At 36.1% G+C, this 12865-nt stretch overlaps 1 protein-coding gene across 1 annotated transcript in view; it reads right to left on the bottom strand.

Annotated features, from left to right (window-relative positions):
• Positions 1–12865, bottom strand: part of DPYD (dihydropyrimidine dehydrogenase) — a 972677-nt gene that overhangs the window by 420599 nt on the left and 539213 nt on the right. Inside the window, exon 14 of the mRNA XM_010598084.3 lies at positions 9291–9455. Coding sequence (XP_010596386.1) covers positions 9291–9455 — 165 coding nt within the window. The remainder of the gene's footprint in view (positions 1–9290; positions 9456–12865) is intronic.

Here is a 12865-nt window from a genome sequence, read left to right as displayed (position 1 = left end):
TCATAGGGTTTCTAGTCTGGCTGGCAGGAAGAGTCACTATTCTTAGACCTGTAGGAGCACAGGGTACTGTTCCCTCTAATCCTCTACAACAGTTCTTTCTTCAATCTCTGGTAGTTTACTACATACATGAGCTGATCTGTCCTCTACTGAATACTCAAGGGTGACCCTCCGTGCATCTCTAGAGCGCTCTCTGTATTCAGCACTTTATTTTCCAGTACTCTGCTTTGTGAATGCTAGCCACCCTGATCTCTCTGGACTCAGCTCTGTTTCCTCAACTCAGGGAGTATTCTGAGTTCTAACTACGTTCCTCTCCCCAGTTTGTGGCGTGGAAACTTTCTAAAGGCAATAAACTGAAGCAACAGCCATTTCTATCTACTACCCTATGTTGCCTGACGTTCAGGGTATTGAAAACTGATTTTTTATGTATTTTGCATGCTTTATATGTTGTTTCGGTTGGAAGGGTACATAAGTCACCATCAATCGAGTGTAGGTTGAAACTAAAGCTATTTTTCACAAAGCAGCACTATTCTATTCCAAGAAAATATCTGACAACATGGCGTCAGAAATAATTCACAGGATTGTAAGCTATGTCATGTGCTTCGATGTATTTTGGATGTCTTTGTTTTGTGGAGTTAAACACATTATTTTTTCTTTGTTTTTATGCTCATACCAAGAAAATAACTGTCATTACATAAGTTTTGTTTTTATGGGATACTGAAGTCAAATGAATGAATGATATTAAAGCAGAGAAATACAATGAATAAAACATTAGGCAAGGAGTCAGAAGACCTCAGGTGCTATATGATATATACAAAAAACTGAACCTTTTGCTGTCGAGTTGATTCTAACTCATAGCGATCCTATAGGACGGAGCAGAACTGATGAATAGGGTTTCCAAGTAGTGGCTGATGCATTCAAACTGCTGACCTTTTGGTTAGCAGCTGTAGCTCTTAACCACCGCGCCACCAGGGCTCAATATGAATGTATAATGAATTTGAATTCAGAAAAGTCACTAAAACGCATATTTAGTGAGCTAATCTTTAATTTCTTAATATGTCATTATATCTTAAGTAATGTCTTTTATGTAGAACGTTAACTGAAATGCTTTCAAAATCAATTGGGCAATATATTGCAAGAGCCATAAACATGCTGCTACTGTTAACTCACTGCTATGGATTGAATTTGTCCCCCCCAAAATATGTGTTGTAAATCCTAACCTCTAAAAAAAAAAAAAACCTCTATGTGGATATAATCTCATTTGGAAATGGGTTGTCTCTGTTACGTCAATAAGGCATGGTTAGTGTAGAATGTATCTTGAGTCAATCTCTTTTGAGATATAAAAGAGATTAAACACAACCTAACAGGCAGGAATGGAGTAAGATAGATACTAAGACACATTGAGATTGCCAAGGAACCAGGAAGGAGAAGCTGAAGAGACAAGGACCTTCTTCCAGAGCCAACAGAGAAATAAAGCCTTGCTCTAGAGCTGGTGCTCTGATTTTGGCCTTCTAGTCTCCTAAAATGTAAGAAAATAAGCTTCTGTTTGTTAAAGCCATCTGCTTGTGGTATTTCTGATATAGCAGCACTAGATACCTAAGATACTCACCGAATCCCATCTCCTAAAACACTGTAGAGAAAAAAAATTATTATAAAGTAGGAATAAAAGCAACATGCTTAAATGTTTTCTAAGCAATATAATTTATAGTAGAGAACAATCAGAAACAAACAAACAAAAAAGCCAAAAGAACAGAACGGTTAGGTAAGTTATGGCAAGACAATTTAATAAAACATTATACAAGCATTAAATGATAATTATGATGATTATACAGCAATACAAATCTACTTGTTATATAATCTTAACTAAAATAAAGCATACAAAACTGCATCTGGATTATGATTATAACTAAAAATTAAATAAGCACAGCAATAGAAAACCAAAATAAAAAAAACCCAAACCCATTGCTGTCAGGTCGATTCCAACTCAAAGCGATCCTATAGTACAGAGTAGAACTACCCCATAGGGTTTCCAAGGAACAGCTGGTGGATTTGAACTGCCAATGTTTGCTTAACAGCTGAACGCTTAACCACTATGCCACCAGGGCTTCATGCCATAGAAACAGCTATGTTTTCAGCATTTACCATATCCTAGAAAACAAAACTCCCCACAACTGGATCAATTGGCAACATCAGGGTAAACAGAGAAAAGATTGAAGTTGTCAAAGATTTCATTTTACTTGGATCCACAATCAACACCCATGGAAGCAGAAGTCAAGAAATCAAAGTATGCATTGCACTGGGCAAATCTGCTGCAAAAGACCTCTTTAAAGTGTTAAAAGGCAAAGATATCACCTTGAAGGCTAAGGTGTGCCTGACCCAAGCCATGGTGTTTTCTATCACCTCATAAGCATAAGCATGCAAAAGCTGGACAATGAATAAAGAAGACCAAAAAAGAACTGATACCTTTGAATTGTGGTGTTTGCAAAGGATATTGAATATATCACGGACTGCCAAAAGAATGAAAAAATCTGTCTTGGAAGAAGTACAACTAGAATGCTCCTTAAAAGCAAGGATGGCAAGACTACGTCTCACATACTTTGGACATGTTATCAGGAGGGATCAGTCCCTAGAGAAGGACATCATGCTTGGTAGAGGGTCAGCAAAAAAGAGGAAGACCCTCAAGGAGATGGATTGACACAGTGGCTGCAACAATGGGCTCAAGCATAACAATTGTGAGGATGGCGCAGGACCAGGCAGTGTTTCGTTCTGTTGTACACAGGTCACTATGACTCAGCAGCACCTAACGACAGCAACAAGTCAACATGTCAGACACATTATATATATGTTATCACATTTAATCTTCATGAGAAACCTCTGAGAGTAGGAAAAGAGAGATCTGTTACCATACCTGGCATAGATTGTTTTTTTACCACCCACACTTTCGTTCTACATTTCCACTACTGTTCTGATATATTCTATTTATTTATTTGTAAACTAGATAAGTTTTTTAAAAAGCCAATAAAAGAATGTCACTGGATGATCTGAATTACGATTTGCCCTGGTTTGGGGCAAAAAAGGGAGGCTAGAAGACAAATATCCATGAATTCATGAGTGATATCAGAAAACCACTACTTAAGGTTTAGTGTAAAAAGGGAACACATCCCTGGGAGGGATCCTAGCCCTCCTTTTAATACCCGCTCCAGCAGTATCTGAATGTATTGAAAAAAAATCAGCATGTGTACATGTAGAAATTGACAGAAACAGGGATCTGACAAGCCCAAAAATTTCCAGAGGGAGCAAAGGAGTCCCTCCTCTACAAGAAATCTCTTAAATTTCTGTTTGTGAATATCCACTTCGGGCTATGAAGACAGAACTAAGATAATTCTTGTGTTCTACAAGTTCTGTAATAAGAAAGATAAACTACCTACCAATACCAATCACTGCTGATCTGAAAACAAATATATAATAGTTGAATCTGTTATTAAATTTTATTCTTTTAAGCAGGAGAGTAAATAACAAATATCTCCCTATTTCTAATGAATGGGACTTTGCTATACACTCTGTTGAGAGTGTAACGAAGGTTAAAGGGTAATGTACATGCAGGGAAAATGCAGAAAATATTCTGTGCACTTGCAGATACCTTAAGATCTGAATTAGTTCTTCAGCTTCGCTTCTTTTTGAATGAAGAACTGAAGAAAAGGCTATGTTACAGTTCAAACCAAAGTCCAAATCGAGTCACTGGCCTTGTTTTCTATATTGTTGTCAGGTGCTATTGAGTCAAACTGACCTATAAGGTTTTCTAGGTTGTCACCTTGACATGAATAGATCAATCAGGTCTTTTCTCCCAAGGAGTCACTAGTGCGTTCGAACTGTTGACCTTTTGGTTAGCAGCCGAGTGTTTAACCATTGTGCCATCAGGGCTTTCTTAGGCAGCTGTATTAATGCAAAGAGAGAATGCACCAACACTAAGGACAAAATGCTGGTTGGTTAATGACAGAACTTCTTTTTCAAATATCAAGATTTTTTTTTTTTTTCTATTTAAAAAGTCTTAAGACTGCTCCATATAATTAGCTGATCTGAGTGGGTATGAGAGGATTGTTGTTATTGTTGTGTGCCATCGAAATGATTCACAGCGACCCTATGCTAGGATAGGAATAACGTGTCTTCTTAATTCCTCAGGCTCCCTAGGCTTAAATGGAATACCTCTTCAAGGCGTAATGGAAAGATTTCCAGTTCTAGTGCCATCAGTTTCCACATCTATAAAATGCGGAAAATTTCTCTTTCACTGATAAAATAAAACCCTTATCAAAGAGCCTGGCACATATGAAAGGCTCACAGTAAACACTTCTAACACGGGGTTTTTACAAATATTTAATGATATATGTCAAGGGTCATGAATAACGCTAGTCGTATATGCAGTACAATCAACTGACCAGCTTTATAAAAAAAAAAAACACACACAATATGTGCATCTATACATATACACATACATACTTATATAATTAAATACACATATTGTTGTTAGATGATGTCGAGTCAAGCTCTGGCTCATAGTGACCCTGTGTACAACAGAACTTGAGCCCATTGTTGCAGCCACTGTGTCAATCCATCTTATCGAGGGTCTTTCTCTTTTTTGTTGACTCTCTAGTTTACCAAGCGTGATGTCCTTTTCCAAAGACTGGTGGTGCCCCGATAATGTTCAAAGTAAATGCGACAAAGTCTCTCCATCCTCACTTCAAAGGAGCATTCTGGCTGTACTTCTCCCAAGATAGATGTGTTCATTCTTCTGGCAGTCCATGTATATTCAATATTCTTTGCCAACACCATTATTCGAAGGCATCAATTCTTATTTGGTCTTCCTTAGTCATTGTCCAGATTTTGCAAGCATATGAGATGATTGAAAATACCATGACTTAGATCAGGTGCACCTTAGCCCTCGAGGTGACATCTTTGCTTTTAAAAGCTTTAAAGAGGTCTTTTGCAGGGCTGAGTCATAAAAACCAAAAACTAAACCCATTGCTGTCAAGTCATTTCCAATTCAGAGCAACCCCATGACAGTAAAGCTGCTCTACAGGAAGCAGACTACAACATCTTTCTCCTGCGGAACAGTTGATGGCTTCTAACTGTTGATCTTTCAGTTAGCAGCTGAGCGCTTAACCACTGTACCACCAGGGCCAAAATGATACTTTTTAAGCTCTCCAGGAGATTTTTATGTACAATCATCATTAAGTCACTGGATACTGGTTCTTAATCTGAGGTCCATAAACCCCTTGATAGAATACAGAGTATCCATGAAGTTGGGTGGGGAAAAAATAATAATTCTTTATTTTCACTAAATTCCCTCTTTATTCCCACGAACATTTAGATTTCCTCAATTAAGACTGCAACAAACAACAGTAGCATTACCAGTACCTATAACTTTGCACAAACAGAAATCTCTGTACAATTGTTGCAGATAACTCAAGGTATCATTTATGTTCACCAATACATCAAAATTACAGTAGTAGTAGTATGAGACCTGTGGCTAGATTGTGTCATTTAATGCCTTAGTAAAGAGTAACACATATTATTGTTATTGCTGTTGTTGTTGGGTGCCCTCAAGTTGGTACTGACTCATAGCGGCCCTATGCACAACAGAATGAAACACTGCCCGGTCCTAAGCCATCCTTACCATCGTTGTTACGCTTGAGGTCATTATTGCAGCCACTGTGTCAATCCACCTCGTTGAGGGTCTTCCTCTTTTCCGCTGACCCTGTACTCTGCCAAGCATGATGTCCTTCTCCAGGGACTGATCCCTCCTGACAACCTGTCCGAAGTATGTAAGATGTAGTAGACTGCTGGGTCCTTCTTCCTAGTCTGTCTTAGTCTGGAAGCTCAGCTGAAACCTGTCCTCCATGGTGACCCTGCTGTTATCTGAATACCGGTGGCATAGCTTCCAGCATCACAGCAACACACAAGCCCCCACAGTACGACAAACTGACAGACATGTGGGGGAACACATATTATTATGTCATGTATTTTTTTTTTTTCCCCATTTTTATTAATTCAGCTTTCCTGTCACCTCCTGCCTTCTGGTCCTCGCCCCTGGCCTGGTGTGCCTGTTTAGTCTCATATACATGGTTAAGGTACATGCATTATTGTTTGTTTTATAGGCCTGTCTAATCTTTGACTGAAAGGTGAACCTCAGGAGTGACTTCAGTACTAAAGTATAAGGGTGTCTGGGGGCCGTACTCTAGGGGTTTCTCCAGTTTCTGTCAGACCAGTAAGTCTGGTCTTTTTTGTGAGTCTGAATTTTCTTCTACATTTTTCTCCAGCTGTATCTGGGACTCTCTGTTGTGATCCCTGTCAGAGCAGTCAGTGGTCGTAGCCAGGGACCATCTAGTTGTGCTGGACTCAGTCTGGGAGAGGCTGTGGTAGCTGTGTTCCATTAGTCCTTTGGACTAATCTTCCCCTTGTGTCTTTGGTTTTCTCCACTTCCCCTTGCTCCAGACGGGGTGGGTATGTCACGTATTTTTAAAAAATATTTTGAAAATGTCATTTTAATATAATGGGGATCCTTTGTAATCTTATTTATTTATTTTAATGCAGTTAAAAGCATTACTCTGAAAAGTGGACCTTAATCTTCACCAATGTACCAAAGGGGTCCATGGCTACCAAAAACAAAATAAAGGTTAAGTGCCCTGCATTTACAGGCTACTTGTCAGGAAAGGACCTTCAGGAGCGTTGATGAAGATAAACTTCTTTGGAGTCATTTTGAACTTGCTGTGTGTAATGCTGATCTCTCAGTAATTAACTAAGAAAAGGTTCCAGCAGAAAACCAAGGTGTATTGTAACAAGTATATTTACATATCAATTGTTCTTCCTTTATGAATTTCTCTAACAAAGCCATCATTCCCTTTTCTATCTTCACAAGTTGATTCACTACAGAATCTCTTTTGCCTCACTCTTACTTTAGTTTCCACAAATAATAGAAAATGTCAGTCTCTGCTTGGTAATTCAGTGCATTCAGACAAATTAGAGCATGTATTTTTTGGTAACTTTTTTTCCAAGCCTGAAATATATGATTTGCAATGCTTTTGCAGTGAGAATGAAAGGATTCACTTAAAATTGATTTCTGTAAGCCCTAATTATACACTACATTTCGTAATAAGCATTGCAAAATCTCAGCTGAGGAACAAAAAACTCTCCGTTAGTAATCAATTCTCACTACAGTGATCAGTGTGCCGAGTTTAATTCACAGATAAAAGGGAACCTTGAAAGGCAAGCAGAAGTCTAGTGTGAGCTTAGCATGTACCTAGTATTACTGTAATACCTAAACAAGTCTTCACAGTATATTTTAGATGGATTTGTTGCCTTTATATTCAAGTTCTTCCAGCTGTCTCACCTAAATCCCTCTGGTTCATGTTCATCTGGTGTGTGTACCTTCTCTGAAACTCAGACACTGGCTGCTGAAATTAGCTGACCTATATGTCTCCCCAGCACAATTTCTTTTTCAGAAAAGTTGGCCCTTGCTTAGAAGCTGCCACAGTTGGTTGAATTATCCAATCCCTGTCATTTTTTTTTTTGTCATTAAAGGTGGCAGTCACACACTTGAGAATGATGTGGGAAAACTCCAGTGAGAGTGATAATTAAACTCAGAAAATGAAGGGTCACTTTCTTTCCTTCAGCTCATTGGGTTTGGCATCAAAGTAATTCCAAAACAGTAGGGGATATTCCACTCTCAGCATGGCAATAGCTAGGTGCACACACACCATTTCTATAAGTTCAAATGGGAAGGCTATTTTAATTGTATTTAAAATGTTATCTTTGATATGCTGTTTTTATTGTGCGCTGTCAATTCCGACTCACAGCGGCCTTACGTAGGGAGTAAAAATGTTAGAAATTAATTCAAAGGATACAGAAAAGGAAAATGAGTATAATCTAAATGAGGAAGATATTACTAATAAGAAAAGCACGCATTGTTTTCTCAGAAGAGAAAGGTAAGCATTGTAGAGGAAAACTGTTGACAGAAATATTGAAAAAACATTTAAATGTGTCTCTTCTTTCTGTTTGACTGTGCTATCACAAAGCAAAAATTTCATCTCAGGTTTCTTATCCATTTACTGTTACTTCTTAGTCATTATTATAACATCTTACTTCTGCTCAAGTGCTGAAGACAAGCCATTGGTGGAAGTTAGTTTCAGGAAAAGAGTTTTTTTTTTTTTTTAAGACACATTACCCCCCCAAAATTAGCTTATGTAAATACTACTGACGTAATATTTGAGAAATTATATTGCACACGGTTCTGATGTTGTATGAAAAATACTGAATTTTTAAGGGCCTGAAATGATATTGCGCCATAGGCAGGTATACTAGAGACTACTGTTACTAAACAAGAGGATAGATGCTAAAAGCAAATTTCAAGTTTAAATTCTGGCTTCATCGTACATTACCTGCGCCCAAACCAAGAACAAACTCATTGCCGTTGAGTCGATTCCGACTCATAGCAACCTTGTATGACAGAGTAGAACTTCTGTGCCCTGTATGGTTTCCAAGGTTATAATCTTTACAAAAACAAATTACCACATCTTTCTCCCGAAGAGCAGCTGGTGGGTTTGAGCTGCCAACCTTTCAGTTAGCAGCTGAGTGCTTAACCACTGCACCACCAGGGCAGCAACATAAAAATGGACAAAGAAATGAATTCCAGTCTGTCACTGGGGTTGCTGTGAGTCTAAATTGACTTCACGGCACCTAACAACAACAAGCCTGATTTTACTGTAATATTTGTACATGGTTCTTTAAATATAAAAATTAAAATAAGATTTTCTAAATGATATTTGACTCATTTAGAATAAAAGTGTTACAATTATTTGGTAAATTATTTCCTACTGAAAAATAAATAAAATCTATCAGAAGATATTCTGCCTCAGGTTTATATTTAAAATGATTTATAGCCTGCAATTTCTTCCTGAGGTCATCACCTTCATAAATACTAACCACGTACTACGGTGAAAAACAACTCAATAAAATGAGTATTTCATTTCTTTCCTTCTGCTTATGTAGATACTTCTTCCATCTACATGGCACCCATTTATAACAAAGCCTGGCATTGTATGGATTTTTATGAGCTCTTGAGCTTTTCTTTCTTTCTTTCTTTTTTTTTTTATCTTCTATGCATCAGCAAAGCAACTGGCAGATTCTTTAATAAAATATATTATACACATTAATATTTATAAGCCTATGAATTGGATGTTTAAATAAACATTCACCAACTTACGCCAATTCTCTTGTTTTAGACGTTAAATCATACTTACATTGTCTGGAAATTCAGCCTTTAGTTCGGTGACACTTTGACACCAATATGCAGCCGTTTTCTCACTGATGAGCTCAATATTCAGGAAGGAGCTTTGTCCAGGGCCATACATGGGGCCAGAGGTGGTCCCCCGGATGATTCTGGGTGAAACATTGGTCACAATGTCCTGATGAAAGAATAAAGACATTAGGTCTCCATTTGACAAAGAAAAAACTACGATCTTTATTATACGCTCATTTACGTAGGACAATATTTTACACTGAATCCCTTCTCATACTTTTATAGAATAAGTTTTTAATTGATTTTAGATTACAGTTGAACATAAACTACTTCCAAATAAAAGAGTAAAATATTTGTTACTTTAGCTAAATTACTTTTTGTAATTTTAGGTTTAGCATAGTGAAAAAATAACAGTATTTAAATTCATTTACACTGGTTTTGAGCATGAACATTTTAATTTGTTTGCAATTAAGTAATAAATAAAAACATGATAGGTAAAATGTAAAAATATTATTTCACTCTATTAAATCTATGTATAATTACATTTTAACTTCAATAAGAGTTAATGTTTGTAAAATATATATATATGTGTGTATATATATATTCCTAAAAACTAATTCCAATGTAAATCAGCCAGATATTAGTTCTGCTGGCTCATCAAACTTTAACACACACTTTAACAAAGTAACTGTGTCAAATTACCTATAGCACTGTAACTGTAAATTCATATTCAATGAGAAGAAAGTCACTTTTCCCAAGGCACAAATGAGAATATCAATAACTTCCTTATAACTATAAACAGTAAACAGTAAAATTAACTTGCTTGTTAAGTGTAATTAACAATCCACAACCGCTTCTAAAGCTTTATTAACAAAGATTTACATTCTTATATTACTTAAAACTAAAAAGAAACAAAGAAGGAAAATGTTTCTTCTGCCAACTTCCAATTAAAATTAATTTTGAGTAAAGGTCATTTAGTTAAGGATTTATCAGAATTAGTCATTTAAGTACCCCTCCTCACCATCTTGTCACTTTTAGTGAGATAACATGAACCCCCATTAGTATATAGCAATTAAGGTCAATTTACATATTTTAATTAAGAACCACCCCATATAAAACAATTAGTGTAATAGGCATACTAACTGGATTTCATAACATTTGGACGTTTTTCCAACTAGATAGACAGGAAACCTTAATTAGCATTAATTAGTGCTGATCTGCATATGTTTGATAAGGCATACCCTTGCCACAAAAGATTATTTATTCCTGAATCTGCCAAATGCTACAGTTGCAGAGGATAAAAGGACTTTTCTTCACATTGCATGTTAATTTCTAGTAATTTACATTCACTTTTACATTCGAATTAGTATATTATAAAATAAATGGTATAAATGTTACAATAAGCCTCCTTAAATATGTACATTTTTACTTATAGGAATCATGCTGGTTAATTTTTTACTAATTAAGTCATTCTGCTTCTATTGTAACCATGTGTAACATTGCCAGCCTTACTCTGATTTGCTATTGTGAAACCTTGTTACACAATCTAGTTTCAGGGGTGCCTCCATCTCTGTCAGATCATTAAGTCTCGTCTTTTTATGTGAATTTGAGTTCTGCTCCGCACTTTTCTACCACTCCATCTGGGACTCTCAGTTGTACTCCCTCTCAGGGCGGACACTGGTGGTAGCCAGGCACCATCTAGTTCTCCTGCTCTCAGGCTAGTGGAGTCTCTAGTTTATGTGAACCTTCTGTCTCTTGGGCTAATATTTTCCCTGTGTCTTTGGTGTGTCACTTCTTAATATAATGAAATAAAAAAGACACAGAAGGGAGTTGCACCTATATTGAATATGGAAATACCCCCATTGCCCAGGAATTATAAGCCATATGATATTTACAGAAACTCTTCTAATAAAAATTAGGCCAGGGACCCACAACAGCCAAAAGGTCATTAAGATGACAAGATTTAATTGGAAGAATAGTTAAGAAAAGGAGCCCTGGTGCTTCAGTGGTTAAGTGCTAGGCTGTTAAACAAAGGTCGGCGGTTCAAAGCCATCAGCAGTTCCATGGGAGGAAGATGTGGCAGTCTGCTTCCGTAAAGGTTACAGCCTTCAAAACCCTATGGGGCAGTTGTATTGTGTCCTATAGGGTTGTTATGAGTCAAAATCAACTCGATGGCAACAGGTCTTTATTTTAGTGATACCTTAAAATGTAAAACTCTACCATCAGAGATTTATCCTTTCTGTATTATGAGTTAAGTTTCTTTTCAATGTTGGAGTTTTTTTTTTTTTTCTCTTCCATAATCCTGTGTTAAACTGTAAACACTCCATGGGAGAATTATCAACTGACTCCTTAACCAAGAAAATAAACAAGAAACACATGGGAAATCAAAGGGAAATTTCATCTACTTTTTGATAGAAAATGTTTACTCTTTTATGTACTTTATGATAGGGAATGTTTCTTAAAACAGGTCAGTTTTCTTTCCTTAACTCAGGCAAAGAGAAAAGATCCTTGTAACTGCTCAAATTACAGACACCTACTGTGTAGAACTTGTCAATTATCAGTGACATACTTGTTACCATCATGACAATGAAAAAATTCAGACTATTTCAAATGTCAAAATTCCAATATAGGTACCCAGTGATAAAGCAGTAATACAAATTTTATTCTCAGTTTTCTTTCCCAAAGTCAGTCGTGTTTGCTACTACTTTACCCAAATCCTTCTCTGCTGACTTAAGGCTTTTTGAAATTTTTAAATTAAGTGAAAGATGAATGAAAACTTGGAACCTATTATCCTTGGTTATATTATTAGAATTTAGAACTCTAATAATTGGGCAATAACTTACTAAATCTTTTGACCTGGGAATAGAATTTGAGTATGATTTTATAAGAAAATATTTTGCTTTAATATTTAATAGCTATCTTTTCAAAATCATATTAGTATTGCTTAAGAGAGTTAACATAACAAAATAAACATATTCAAGAATAGTTAGGATACTTAAGAGTTCATTTATATAATAAAGAAAATGAATTACCATAGATCTAATCACCTATGCATTAACAATATTCAGAATTTTTATAAAAATAGATGTTTATAGGTAAGGAAGTGTTAGCTGATACCTCTGCTTTATGTGGTATTCTTACTACCATAATAAAATTGAATGTTAGTGACCTTTTAACATTTGAAATAATGATAATGGTGTTTCAGCATTACTAAAGAGATTTAAATGGTAAATAGGTTGATCACACTTGTTTTTTTAAAGTTCATTTACAAGCCCTCTCTAATCTTAAAATGCTGTAGTGTTTCCATGGTTACTACTGGATTAAGATACCCACAATGGCCTCAATGGATAGAAAAAGGAAATTTTGCAGAGATGTCTTGATAGGAGACAAGAAAAATAATTGGGATCCAACAAAATTGCATGAAAACAAAAAGTAAAGTTTGCGAAGTAAAACATAGCTACAGAGACCATCATAAATGGATTTTAGAAACACTATATTGAGTGAGAACAGCAATCTGTAGAATAAAACATAGAATATCACACCTAAAACAAACAAAATAAAACAATCTATTGTTTA

The sequence above is a fragment of the Loxodonta africana genome, chromosome 3, assembly GCF_030014295.1.
Source record: "Loxodonta africana isolate mLoxAfr1 chromosome 3, mLoxAfr1.hap2, whole genome shotgun sequence".
Classification (NCBI taxonomy): domain Eukaryota; kingdom Metazoa; phylum Chordata; class Mammalia; order Proboscidea; family Elephantidae; genus Loxodonta; species Loxodonta africana.
This window is presented reverse-complemented; position numbering and strand designations above follow the sequence as displayed.